The 13858-nt window shown below is 36.4% G+C and overlaps 1 protein-coding gene and 1 long non-coding RNA gene across 22 annotated transcripts in view; one reads left to right on the top strand and one right to left on the bottom strand.

The window, feature by feature from the left end:
• LOC148273578 (uncharacterized) overlaps window positions 1-13573 on the bottom strand; it is a 64721-nt gene extending 51148 nt beyond the window's left edge. For 5 of the 21 annotated variants that reach the window (XR_015824541.1, XR_015824540.1, XM_088238493.1 and 2 more), the window contains exons 1-2: window positions 13466-13568; window positions 4686-4983 (exon numbers count right to left, since the gene is read on the bottom strand). Coding sequence is in view for 18 of the 21 variants with exons in the window: in XM_088238493.1 (XP_088094619.1) it covers window positions 4686-4883 (198 nt within the window). In the remaining 3 variants the exon portion in view is untranslated. Of the gene's footprint in view, window positions 1-4676; window positions 5370-13116 lie in introns of all 21 variants that reach the window. The other 16 variants (XR_015824539.1, XM_088238476.1, XM_088238474.1 and 13 more) reach the window with 12 other exon arrangements.
• LOC148273579 (uncharacterized) lies at window positions 187-2062 on the top strand. Its single transcript, XR_015824542.1, has 2 exons — window positions 187-1364; window positions 1603-2062. It is a non-coding gene; the product is annotated as an uncharacterized LOC148273579 (long non-coding RNA).
• Window positions 13574-13858: the final 285 nt, after the last annotated feature.

The following is a 13858-nucleotide window of genomic DNA, read 5'->3' as shown; positions in this document are numbered from 1 at the left end:
AAAAAATAAAAAAAACACATACTTTTACGTAGATTTAAATTTGTACAATTTCCAAAAATTAATGATTTTACCCATTTTTCTTAATGACGTTGAGGGAGAAAACCTACCTCCACCCGCAGCTGTTGTAGAGTCCTAGGGGACTCTTTGTCAGCGACGCTATTTTAACAAATTTACTTTCTGCATACATTTTTTTTTTTTTTTTTGCCAAGTGATTTTAGTCAAAATCTAGGGCAGAAAAGAGCATGCAATCAATAAATATCATATTTTCGATTTCTCAATCCGTTTTAATGTCTCCGTCACACAACTTTATTGAAAAAGAAAAAAAATATTGTTCAATGAAACATTTTTAATATTACACATCATGATATACTGGAGAAAATATTATAAATGAATCGCCGTGTTGTGTCTCGCAAAAACTCAACAATGGCTTGACATTGACGTGCGGTTTTTTGCAAAAAAAATAATTTACGTCCTCAAGGTTTACAAATAATAACATCTTCAATATATTGAGTAGAAAAAAAATTAGAAGCATATATGTGTTTTCATCGATTTTCCAGGGTTGCATTCGTCTAAAATGCAAATATTGAAAAATTTGGGTTAAAAACAAATTTTTCGAAAAAGTTTATATTTTAACGTTTACAATCAACAATTATTTTTAATGGATACTAAATTGAAAAATTTCTTTACAATTTCTTAATTTCTACATATTAAAAGTTATTTTTTAATTGATTTTTGGTAATGCCCTTATAATTTTATCTGACTTTTAATACATTTTTGAAAAACGTATTCTTACACAGAATGCAACACTGTCGTAAGTAGCGCAGAGTTTGACATTCGCAAAAAGAATTATTTATTTAAAAATTAATTAATTTGTGTTTTGAAATTCACCCATAAACAAGAACCTAGGTACCTATTTAAATTCATTATTTGAAGATTAAAATTTTTAAGTCGATCTCGATAAATCGAATTAAATGGTTTTTTAAAGAAATGAAAGTATGACTAAATGAAAAATCATTGTTAACGGGGTTATACTAAAACAGGTTGAGGAATTTGTACACCTGGAAAGTAGGTTTGCTAGGGATGGAATGACTGAGAAATATATTGAAAGAAGGAACAGAGTGAACGGTGCACTTGAATCAATCTTTGCAAATAAATGTTTGTCGCAAGAGGCAAAATAAGCAGTTCACAATGGAGTCCTGATCCCGACTCTGAAAAGTATCTAGCGAAAGTATATATACTAGCGAAGTATAGAAATGGAAAAACAGGGATGAATTAGGTAGAATGCTGTCGAAATGCGATCTCCCATCGATGCACTAATGTCGAGATCTGTACACTGTGTAATGCTAGGGTTTCCTAGGACAGCGGTGTCCGTATCTTAACGGCCGTAGTGAACGGTGATGCCGTGGACAGCCGTCGTAACGGTGACTAAAGAGTGGTTTCCTAGGAAAACGGTGTTGATAAATGTTATTGACTCTCTCTCCACTCTCTAGTCACCGTTACGGCGGCTGTCCACAGCATCACCGTTCACTACGGCCGTTAAGATACGGCCACCGCTGTCCTAGGAAACCCCTAGCTCAAGGCTGAGATAAGCATTACCGACAGCACCGAGAAAGGAGCTCTGCGTTAGTTTGGACACGTGGGGCGAATAAACAGCAATAGAACGGCTAAAAATATTTATAATGCGAATGTTGATGGATGCAGACATAGAGGAAGACTGAGAAAGACATGGAATGACCGAATCCAAAAAATACTTGAAGGCGGGCATGTCAAAAGACGAAATAACCTGCGCGCGTGCATAAAAAGATGTATGAATGTAGAGAAAGCGAGATATGTATGCAAAGATAGAATGACGTGGCGTTTTGTCCTCTCCGCCTACCCTTACGGGGAAACGGCGTGATGGTTTGTTAGTTTGAATCATAAACAAGTACCTAGGTACCTATATATAAATAAAAAGTCTTTTTCCTTCCATCCAAACAGTTTTTGCCCACTTTCACGACACAATCAGGCATTTTTCTTTTAATTTATTTTGGTTTCGACTTAAATGTCAAGCTCGAGTTAAAACACAGCTGGCGGTTAAATAATAACTAAATTCGCCTTGGGCATGAGTTGAGTGTCAAAATTTTTGAAGGTTCAAGGTAAAACGCGGTCTGACTTTTCTTTACTAACGCGTATTCCCGTATTTTCTCCATGGATTATGGCACTAGAGCAGTGACTTTTGCACGCTTTTTATTTGAGAACGACAAGGCCTCTTAGCCAATCACATGAGAAAATGAAACGTATGATTAACCTTTATTACGAATATATAAATAGCTCAAAAAAGACCAAAATAAATAATGTGAAATAACGTTTGTTCAACCAGCTAATAGCAGGCAAACTAATGGTCGGGAAGGATAACGCCTGTCGGTCGCTAGTCTATCTATCTATCTATATATATATATATATGTATGTATAAATGAATTGCCGTGTTGTGTCTCGCAAAAACTCGAAATGGCTTGACATATTTACGTGCGGTTTTTTGCAAAATGTTCTAATTGACGTACTCAAGGTTTAAAAAAATAACGTCTTCAATATATTGAGTAGAAAAAAGTTAGAAACATATACGTGTTTTTATCGATTTTCCAGGGTCGCATTCGACTGAAATGCATATTCTGAAAAAATTGGAGAATGTTGTTTTTTTGTAAATTAAAAAAGTTTGTATTTACATGTTAACAAAGCTCACGCTTCAGATATCATTTATTTATTTATATACGGCATTTCTGCCATTTACATATATGAGGTATAAAGAGTGCTTAAAAATAAAAATATAAAAAAATCGAGTATGAAATATTAATATACTCGTAATGTACACATTATTAATTACTTGAAATACATATATATTTTAAAGAAATTATACAATAACAAAATACATTAATCAATCAAATTATAACTATTCCAACCCAATCTTCTGAAGATGATTTGCTCTTTTTGATAAAAATATGTTGGTCACTTTATTTTTTAAGTTAGGCAGAGATTTTTATTTTATTTTTATTTATTTATAATTTTGAAAAACCCGTTAGGGTTACATTAGAAATTTTATATTGTCTAGTCATTTTATGTCTCATCTAGTCTAGTTAGTTCAGTCATCATGTGCTTTTTCAGATTGATTTTAAATTTGTCTCCAGTAAAAGTTTTCAAATAGTAAGGTAAGTCGTTGTAGTCGTTGTAAGTCCATTATGTAGTATTTTTGACTGTCCTGTGTTTGTCTTTGCTTTTTCAATATGATAGTGTTGCTGTTGTCTGGTGTTATATTTGTGTATGTCAGCATTATTGGCTAATATTATGTCGTCGTCTTGTATGTTTCCCAGTGTTATTTTGTGCACAATTTTTAAGGTCTCAATTTTAGTCAAGTAGTTTATGTCAAACTGGTGTGTTTTTTTGTACAGTTCAGTCGTAGAGGTCAGGTAGGGTAGGTTGTATGTTAGTTTAAGAATTTTATTTTGTTGTCTTTGTATTCTTGTTATGTCTGTCTTGTTACCAGTTCTCCAGAAGGAAATAAACTGAATATATCAAAATGTAATGTATATTCATTCCCGGTATTCTGTAATATAACAATAGGTGAGTTATATTGAGCTACCGTTCGAGAATTTTGACAATAAAATATTGTAGATGTTCTGTTGAACCTAGGTGGTACATAGAATGAAATCAATTTCAGTAGATCAGGGGTATCAAACATTGGTTTTATTATTTTATATAAAGTCGTAAGATCGGTCGATGTTCTTCGTTCTTGTAATTTAGTTAATTTAAGAGAGTCTAAAATTTTGTTATAATTTAATTGATTAGTAGAAAAACCCATCTAAAAATTAATATATCCAAGAAATTTATTCTGAATTCTCTTAATAGAATCTGAGAAAGTGATTTGATAAGGTAACCATTTTGGAAAATTATAATCTAGTTGGCTTCTAACTAGAGATGTGTAAAGATATTTTAATGTGTTTATATTATTAAAATCTTTTCCGGTTCTAAGTACAAATCCGAATAATTTTACAGCTTTGTTAGATATTTTAATAATGTGCTCTTTAAATAATAATTTTGAATCGAACAAAACACCCAGATTTCGAGGACTACGAAGTATTGCTGCTTTTAAAATCAATATTTCAGGTCAACCATGTCGGTAATCGAACCCGAGACCTCGCACGTAAAAGTCCCGAAAAATAAAACCGAGAGAAGAAAAGTCAGCACTGTAGGGTAGTGGTTGACGTGTTCACCTACCAAATTTTAGGTACCGGGTTCGATTCGCGGGAGCCGTTTAATTAGGCGATATTTCACTATCCTCGGGCTGGTATTCTGAAATCTGCTAAGAAAGGAATTCAAGCCCCGGACTAGTCCCCGAACATACGATCGAGACATATGCTGCGTGTATTTTCCCAATACAATGCCCTACCCGAGTGCGGATTAGTGTTAAATTAGCACTTAGGTATTAGACACAAACAAACCGTGCGTAATTAAAGATGGTTTATTACTAAATTAGTGGTGTAATCGTGATATGTGAGTAATTACAGAGAGCCCAAATAAGTCATATGAGTATAGTCTACTACTCCGGAGCCGGGATTATTCGGTCTAGGATTGTTGCAGCAGTAGGGTTGTCGGGGTGTCATCTCGTCCGGCGGTCGCGGGAAGTAAGGGAACAGAACACTCACCCAACTTACGGGGAATAGTTTGTAGCTGAGGTTGGTGAGGAACTCCTTCTTGCGCGGGTCGAACATGTCGGAGGGCTTGAAGCCGCGCTTCGTCACCAGCGCGCTGTCCGACGTGCTGCTGTTGTCCTCCAGCACCACCTTATCGTTCACCTTGTGCACCGTGGACATCCGGCTGGACGCGTAGCTGCTCTCGCTGACGGTCATCATCGTGGGTGCCGTCTACCGCACTGTCTGCACTGTCCGTCCTGTCCGCTGTCTTCTCTCTGTCTGCGCCGCCTGCCGCCTGCCGCCTGCCACCTATCGTCTCCTAGAATTAGAGGAAGGCGCTATTCTGAATCGGGAGAGCCGAGATGTACCGCCTTCGTCCGAGACGAGTGCCATATTCGACGCGGGCATTCAAAGCGGCATCTACTTCGGCGTCTCTCGCCTGACTCTATATTCCCGACTCCGAACTCCGGAGTAGCGTCCGGGGAACGGGGACTAGGGTCGAGTTAGCGTCTTCCTCTCATTCTCTGCACTTAAATGTAACAAATTCACTTGGATGTATTCATAAAAAAGACGCCCGATGATTGGGGTTTATTTTTGTATGGCAACCAACCTTGGGTCCAGTGTACATTATATTTTCAGATATTTGTGAAATAGATTTTTTATCGGTTTTCATTCTCTCGGAATTTATAGCGGGTTTTTGCTGAACTAGTTGGCAACACTCGGCAATAGAGCGGGACGGGGGAGATAAAGTTATAGGAACATTGACGCGGGGAGTGCAATGGCTCGAAAGTTCGATGTGATTTAATTTTAATATTATATTTGATCGGGACGTAAATACACTTTGAGCGCGAATCGACGCATTGCCGAGGATACTTTCCATTACATAATGGAATCGGTGGCTAATGTATCTGTGACGGAAGTATCGAACTACTTACTATACTTGTGTTCTGCAATGGTAATACAATTAGTTTGTCTTCTCCGCTTGTCTCTGGCGGATAGCGAACCCGGAGCCGAGAGTAGAATACTCTCATCCTAATACTTATCGTACCTAACCTTTTTGCTAAAAACGATCGGTCTATAGTGAACAGTGAACATATTATAATTATTAAATAAAAAATATTTCTAATTACATGTTTCATTAGCTGTAATCATTAATTAAAACGGTAGTTAACCTTTTTTCGTTTTACGGCGAGTTCAAAATTTCCCTAAATTTCCAAAATTCAAACTGATCCTAAAGTTTTCAAACATTTTTATTTCATTTTCCAAACTTTTTATTGGGCGTCGCGACTTAGCCGAGTTTACTCGAATGTATACAAATTATTTTCCGAGATCGGTCGGTCTGAAAATCTTCAATCTCGATTCGTCAAAACTACATAGCGTGAATTTGAACAGTTTTTATGTCACAGTAATTTATTGACTAAATAATTTTATCTATTTCCAGTCTGTCAAGTTGCCAAATTAGCATCGTGAAATTAGATTAGTACTAAATCTACGAAGTGTTGCAGATGGCATTGGCGCTTCTCCATTGTTTTAGCGATGATTTTAACGAAAGTTTCTAGAGTCCGCAAAAAGAGATAATCATACATTTTTACATATTACTCGGCTCTTACGCCTTTCTTTTCATAATCTCCCGTTTCCTCGTTAAATGGCAATCAGCACGAAGCGCTTCTGCACTACAATAATTGTGGAAGATGCGGAGAACGACATAGTCTTCGCTTATATTTGCGTACAGTCGACATTGCGAAATCTGCATTCTATATAAATATAAATGTCCCGATAGCAGAAAGATGGCCGGCAGTCAGTGACGACATGTCCTATTAGGGGCGAGTGTTGCGAAAAATACTTAAATGTGATATTTTAATCAGACATTCCGGGTACTTGCGGTAGATCTAGCCAAAAGATAAAAATATACAAATTAAATTTTATCTTTCTTCCACCTTTCGATAACTATTTTTTATTTATTTTTTTATTGTGTAAAAAAAAAATTTTAAGTGAGTAAAAAAAATCTCAAAAATCATAAAGTCACTGAAAACAGTCCATGTTCGATTCGGTTTTAAAGGTAAACATTGTGCGGCCTTATTTTTTAGCTTATCGTAATGCTCTAATCTTCTCAAGAATGCGTTTTTTTTTAAACTGTCACCATTTCATAAAAAAAAAGCAGATTACGATCGACGCTTCATTCGCGTTCCACGCAATGAGGAAATACAAGTATAGGTATGCAATCTGTGGTGAGGAAGCTGGGCCCCGATTACAATGGGAATTTGGCATAGTTATCTTTGACTGTCCATAAAGAAAAACCGATATCTGTTTACGAAAATGAGTATATTTGCATGAACATTTAAAGTATCTTCGTCGGTAACTCATAACCGAACATGTTAAGAAGAAAAAATTGTATGAATATTCTGCTTTTTATACAGAAAACTTAATTTTACTTTGTAGATAAAATTGAAGATAAATGTTCACTTCCCATTATAATCGGGGCCCTGTTCGCTTTGTACTCCGAATATTTTTTATACATATACGAAAAACGACACAATGGGTACCTAATCGTGGAAAAAAAAAAGGAAAAATAGAAGCCAGCGGCTTTTGAGATCGAATGTTTGCTAATTTTTTTTTCAAATTGTTGAGTTCAACTCAACATTTGCTATATTTGATTTAGCTAGTACAGGAATAACGTATATATTTTTTGTAGGTCAGTGATCGAATTACCAATTTAGATAGCGTTATATTTTGTGTTTTATTTATTAAAAAGGAAGGTTTTTTGCACCTACTGTAGCGGATAAATTCAGTCAGTATTCCCTTTTCTCGCCGGGCACGGTTCACAGGGCGTTGTATCGGTTCACCGATGTCACATGTCTTACGCTTCAGGTGCCAGTCCGCGGACTTGTCGGTGACCCTCAGTGCCAATTGATACTGCGAGTAGGAGCTATTTCGACGAAACTTATATTCGCACTAGTCGAGTGTCGAGTCGAGTGGTCTACTCGCCCTCAACTATAATAAAATTATACCTAGGCGCAGTGACGGCGCGGCGGTGGAGGCATCGAAAGCGATAAACGCACATTCCGAATAACGCGATTCTATAATAAAAAAATACGTATTTTTCTTAATAAATTAACAATTCATTAATGCTTGAAATTAGTTTTTGCAATGTGCGAATTTGAAAAGAGGCCACGAGACCTCTAAAACGGATCCGGATAAGTGGTGGGGGTTTTGAAGGTTCAAGTTTTCGTGTATGTGATATTATCATATATTATATTACAGTAGGGCCAATTGAATAGGTCACATTTGACACTTCATCAAAATTCAACAACATAACCTTGTAAGGGCGGTAATAAAATATTGATTATTTTTTCCAATTTAGAACTGCACAATTGCTTAACTTTTTTCCATTACTATTACATATTTATTGTAATAATGACAAGATAAGTTAATTTTTCGATTTACTTTCAATAATAAACCATTCTAAACATAATAAACTGTTTATGTTCTAAACGTCGTTACCGTTACAATGTTGCATCAGTGAACCCTTTTTCTTTTTAAACACTACGGCTGTTACCCAGAAAAATCGAATGTTGATAATTTTGTTCAATTATGTACTTATCTTATTTTGTTCCTTCAATTTACGATAGAAAATAATAATGAGACAGGGATTCGACTTATGATTTTTAAAATAAAATTACAGTACCTATACGTACTTTTTCATAATAACTGAATTCAATTCACACATATATTATGTTTGAAGTCCGAACCGATTCATTCACTTTAATCGATGTTTTTAAGCAGGTCACCTCACTATGAAGCTAAAACCGACAAATTAATGTCAAATGTGACCTATTAAATTGGCCCTACTTTACGTATATTAAATATTAACCACACTGGCTACGTTTTCCACAGAGGGTCGAATACAAACTCTGTTGGCTTATGTATAAGTCACTGCACAGCTCTGCTCCGGAATATGTAAGGGAGCTATGCATTCCAGATGAACTAGCTGACAGGCGTCTAACGCTTAGATCAGCTACGTCTACGGCGAGAGGAAAAGTTATTACACCTCTACGCAAACAGCGCACTAAATTTAGTGAACGCGCATTTGCGGTCGCAGGCCCTATGGCATGGAATGCTCTCCCAGCAGAGGTGCGAGGCTGTGAAAGTGAAGTGATGTTTCGGAAAAAGCTTAAAACCCACTTGTTCTCTAAATCATTTGAATAAATCCGTAGCATGTGACAACAAAATAAATTGTTTTAATTAAATTACAAATTTAAAAGAATCACTATGTAAAGCGCCCTGAGGTATTTTGTTACGAAAATGACGCTGTATAAGTTATCCATAATAATATGAATATGTGATTTTTCGGGTACCTACTGTGTTAGATTATGTTTTACGGTAGGTAGGTATATGAAATCGAAGCATTTTAAAAATACACTCGTATTTTTTTATATAACACAAAGGAAACGCAAAAATAACCATTTCTCACAACCAATCTTCCGCATTGATCGAACGCGAACGGTTGAATTTGATAATGGAATCGGAAAAGGCGGTGTAACTGTGTGTCTCCCCGGTCTCCCGCTCCCGCTCCCGCTCCCGCTCCCGCTGGTGGTCTGCGGTCTGTAGGAAGAACAACGATACTCGCCTAATCGCTGCTGGAAACGTTTTAACATTTCCGAAAGTAAACATAATATTTATACCGGAGACGAGACGCGATGAACGCGCGAATGAAGGCTTACAAACTGCGGTTCGTCATGCATGTATACGTTTATCTACGTAAGCTTTTGTAAAAAGCGATCATTTTTCCCATAGTAGATATTAAACGTAGGTAGTACATACTCGTATTAGGTACCTATCACGTAAATACGGGGTGGCTAAATATCTAGGTAATTATACTTAAAGAACACTAGTTTATGTTCAATTTAGCTCATTCATAGTAACTAACGGTGCGCTGTTGTTATAATATTGTTATTATTAAACATCAAGATACTAGAAAGGTTAAACTCGCAATCACCAACGAGCCGCAAAAAGTGGACGCGAGACATCCGAGGGCCCTAAAATGACATACCTATTACATATTATTATGCGCAGTATTACATATTTGCAACACACCGTCATTGTTAAATGAATTAGAATCGATATAAGAACCTATTTTAGGTATTTTGGACAGTGGTCCACTATGCCGGCTTAAAATGATTCAATGAGTGCAGATTTTATGCTAAATGTTTATTATATCGACAATCTAATAGTCCCGAGTCAGTTCATTCCGCATAATGTAAATTACTCGTAACTACATAAATCGAGAAAAACAATATTATACACTAGCTAAAGAAATTATACAACGAGGCAATACGCAATACCACTATTCTGTTTCGCCATTAATCCCCTTTACGCTCCTAATTCCTAATGGTGCGTGGGGCTCAATGTCAGCTCATCTCGATATCTTTAGTCGTTTATTTGACGTTTAATCTCCAGCACGATGGGCGAATGCTCTCACTATTAGGCCTTCGAATTCTCTTCTGGGCCCCGATTACGATGGGAAGTTTTTTTAATTGTTTTTATTTGAAAAGTTATTTATAAACCCTTACGGATTATAGCATTAATTTTACAAAAAATAATATAAACATTTTTCATTCATACTCTGTTGTTCAAAATAATATTTTTTACATCTTTTGAAAAGTTTGTCTGAGTCTTTTGTTTAGTTTTGTCTGGTAGTTTATTGTATAATTTCAGTCCCTGGTTCATTAGTCTTGATCCTTGTCTTGTTTTAGAAAGTTGTATATGGTATTTGTCTGATATTCTCGTATTATGTCCATGTTGACTACATTTTTTTACAAGTTTTAGTTCTTCGTCTACAATTACATAAGTGGCTAATTTATGGACAATTTTAATGATTCTAGTTGAAAGAGTTCAGTTATATTTAATTGCTTAGTTTGTTTAAAAAGTTCTCTAGTTGCAGTTAGATAGGGAAATGTCATATGCTAACTTTAATATTTTTTTTGTTGTCTTTGTAGTCTGTTTATGTCATTTTGATATCCTGCTCCCCATAGTAGTTGTGTATAACATATTTTAGTTTTTACATAGGCTTCATACATTAGAATTTTTTCCGTTTTAAGAACAAAGTTTTTGATTTTTAAAAAAAGACTTGATAATGTCGCCACTTTGCTAATTAAATTGTTGATATGAATTGTCCATGTCAATTGTATGTCTATTGTTAGTCCTAAGTATTTAACATGTTCAATTTCCATAAGTCGTTCATTATTTATGTAAGCATCTACTTTATGACTTTTTTTTCTAGATTCAAAATGGAAAATATTGCATTTTTTTTCATTAAGTGTAAGTAAGTTTCTGTTTGTCCATTTAGTCAACATAGTTAGGTGGTTGTTTATGTAATTGTTTGTTAATACGTCTGTTTGACTTTTATAGAACAGTTCAATGTCGTCGGCATACATAATAATTTTTCCCTTGAAATTTTACAGTGATAAATCATTAATGTATAAAATATATAATATTGGACCCAAAATAGATCCTTGGGGTACTCCAAAATTTACTGTTTATAAAAGGATTTTTTTTTCATTTACATATGTATACTGCTTCCGATTTGATGAGTATGATTTTAATAGTTTACATTCTTGAAATTTTACTCCTATGTCATTTAATTTTTTTATCATGGTCTCAACATGAACCGTATCAAAAGCTTTTTTAAAATCTAAGATTACTCCCGTGATTGGGATCCCAGTATCCATGTTGGTTTGAATAAAATTTATTAAATTTACTAGGGCTGTTCCAGTTCCTTTTTTTTCCTGAAAGCCATGTTGATTGTAAGTTAGTATATTAAGATTTTTAACATGATCTATCAATCTCTTATGACGTTAACGTTCATCTTCAATTTTATCTACAAAGTCAAATTAAGTTTTCTGTATGAAAAGCAGAATATGCGAACATTTTTTTCATCTAAACATGTTCATGTTTGGAAACCGACGAAGATACTAGAAATGTTCACGCAAATATACTCATTTTCGTACACAAACATCGGTTTTTCTCTATAGACAGTCGAAGATACCTCTGTTAACTTCCCATTGTAATCGGAGCCCTGGTCCACATGCGTAATATCTGCGTACCGTATTCCGAAATACGGTTACGGCTGCGAAAATACTGCCCACCCTGCGTCCGCGTCCGCGTCCGCGTCCGGCGCGGCGGGGTGCACTCATCCAAATATTAAGTACAACCCACCCACCGATCACGCGAAGACAGCGCCAGCGGTGCGTCGGAGCGTCAGTGCAACTGCCCGATGTCTGATCGAATACACCGGGGGTGGTATTCTGAATCTTCTCTTCCTCCCGGGGAGTGGTTAATTTGGGGATTTTTATTTTTTTAATGTGACGACGCTTCGCTTTATATAATGGCCACACTGATGATTAAACGTCAAATGATTTATAAGTGTTTAATAAACGGAAAAAAACGAAGACAGTTCGGTCAATTCGACATGATCAAGTGTTTCGAGTAATGCTTAAGGTCGCAATAATGTTATAAATTATAAATTTCATATTCGATTTCGCGCGTCCGTATTTATTTGACGTTTAATCATCGGGTGCCCATAGCTGAAGCGAAATTTGGGTGCATGCAAAAAATAAAAATCCCAAAATTAATCACTCTCTAGGGGATAGAGAAGATACCGCAGAATACCACCCCGGAACAGAGATACGGCGAGGGAAATTCTATCTGAACCATTATAGTAAAAACATTATTTCGAGACACCGAAATAAATATAACACACGTAGTAGTTGACGCGATCGCCGACCACTCGAGGTCCCGGGTTCGACTCTTGGGAAGGTTGCCGTGAAATATTTGTTTTTTAAGGTGGTTTTACAATCATCATCATCATCATCGGAACAGGTTGCACTTGAATCAAGCGCTCTATGCACCGATGGGTGCGGATAAGTGTTTGACGATGGAGCTGAGGATTTAACACGACAACTTACAGTTTGTGATAATATTGTTTGTAACATCGATGAAGAAGAAATACGATCTTTTAATCTAATCCGGATTCAGAATTGCGCTCGATTTGGTTTTTATTTTGAAATGAGGTAGGTATTTCACGTAAAATCATTTAAATCAAACTGAGATTTCCGGTACCGCGTTATCCGCGATTTCCGGTTTAATTGCGCGTATTCAGAGACTCAAAACGTAAATAGTCGAATCATAATAAATCGCATGAGCGCATAATTGTTTGCACTCTGCGTGGGTACAGTGTTATCTTGATCGTAAACCGTGACACCGAGACTGATGCCGATATATTATGTACCTACCGACATGCGTATACGCCGTATACGGATACCTACCTACGTAATAATATAATATCTAGTAGGGACTAGGACACTCGTTTAAGGGTTAACGTTTAGTGGGTATCTTTAGGTGCACAGTATATAGTAATTTCTGCCGTATTTAAAACTCATCAAAAATGTATTACTCAACAGCGAAACGAAATTAGATGTTCATAAAACTGCTGGACGCGTACTTCACTTTATTTATAATGGCTCGTTATTCTCGAACTATTCATTTCGCTCGAATAGGAATGTCTCGGCGGAAAGAAGGAACGATAAATACCCACTGTACAATACTTCTTGTCGCGATCTATCACCATTGCACTTATAAAATATAGCGACAATAATTCGAGAATTTTTTCGGGATCTAATTTTAAATTGCGAACTGGGAGTGTTGCCAACTTCGTAGAAAACTTCTAAAACGAAATCGAAGGGTTTCGAAAACGCCGTATGCGGAGGAAAACACCGAAATAATAGGATATTGCTGGTACATACTAGAGGGGTTTCGTACGACGCGACTCTAGGCCGAACGGCGCGAGATGCTGTCTCGCCGCGAACTACCGAAAACTGACAACCGAAATAACTCGCCTCGAGTTTAGCGAGGATTTCACACTTTTATTTCCATCCAGGCTGCGTGACGTCACGGGTGCTCGCGCGACGCGCGCACGCGCGGCGCGGCGAATCCAACATGGCGGAGTTATCTCAATTTTTCGTACAATTTATTTTAAATAAATTATATTATTCGGGTGTCTCGAGAGCATTCGGCCTTCTGTTTTGCAACAATAAGCGGCGAAAGACTGCTATAATATTATACTTTTCTTGACCCAATTTCATTTTGTATTTTCCAAGACGCACGCGGTGAGTAGGTAGATAAGTACTAAATGACGA

This window comes from Micrasema longulum, unplaced genomic scaffold (genome assembly GCF_059751315.1).
Source record: "Micrasema longulum isolate JH-2025_06_02 unplaced genomic scaffold, ASM5975131v1 h1tg001906l, whole genome shotgun sequence".
Lineage (NCBI taxonomy): Eukaryota > Metazoa > Arthropoda > Insecta > Trichoptera > Brachycentridae > Micrasema > Micrasema longulum.
Note: the sequence above shows the minus strand (reverse complement) of the source record. Positions and strands in the feature narration are given on the sequence as shown.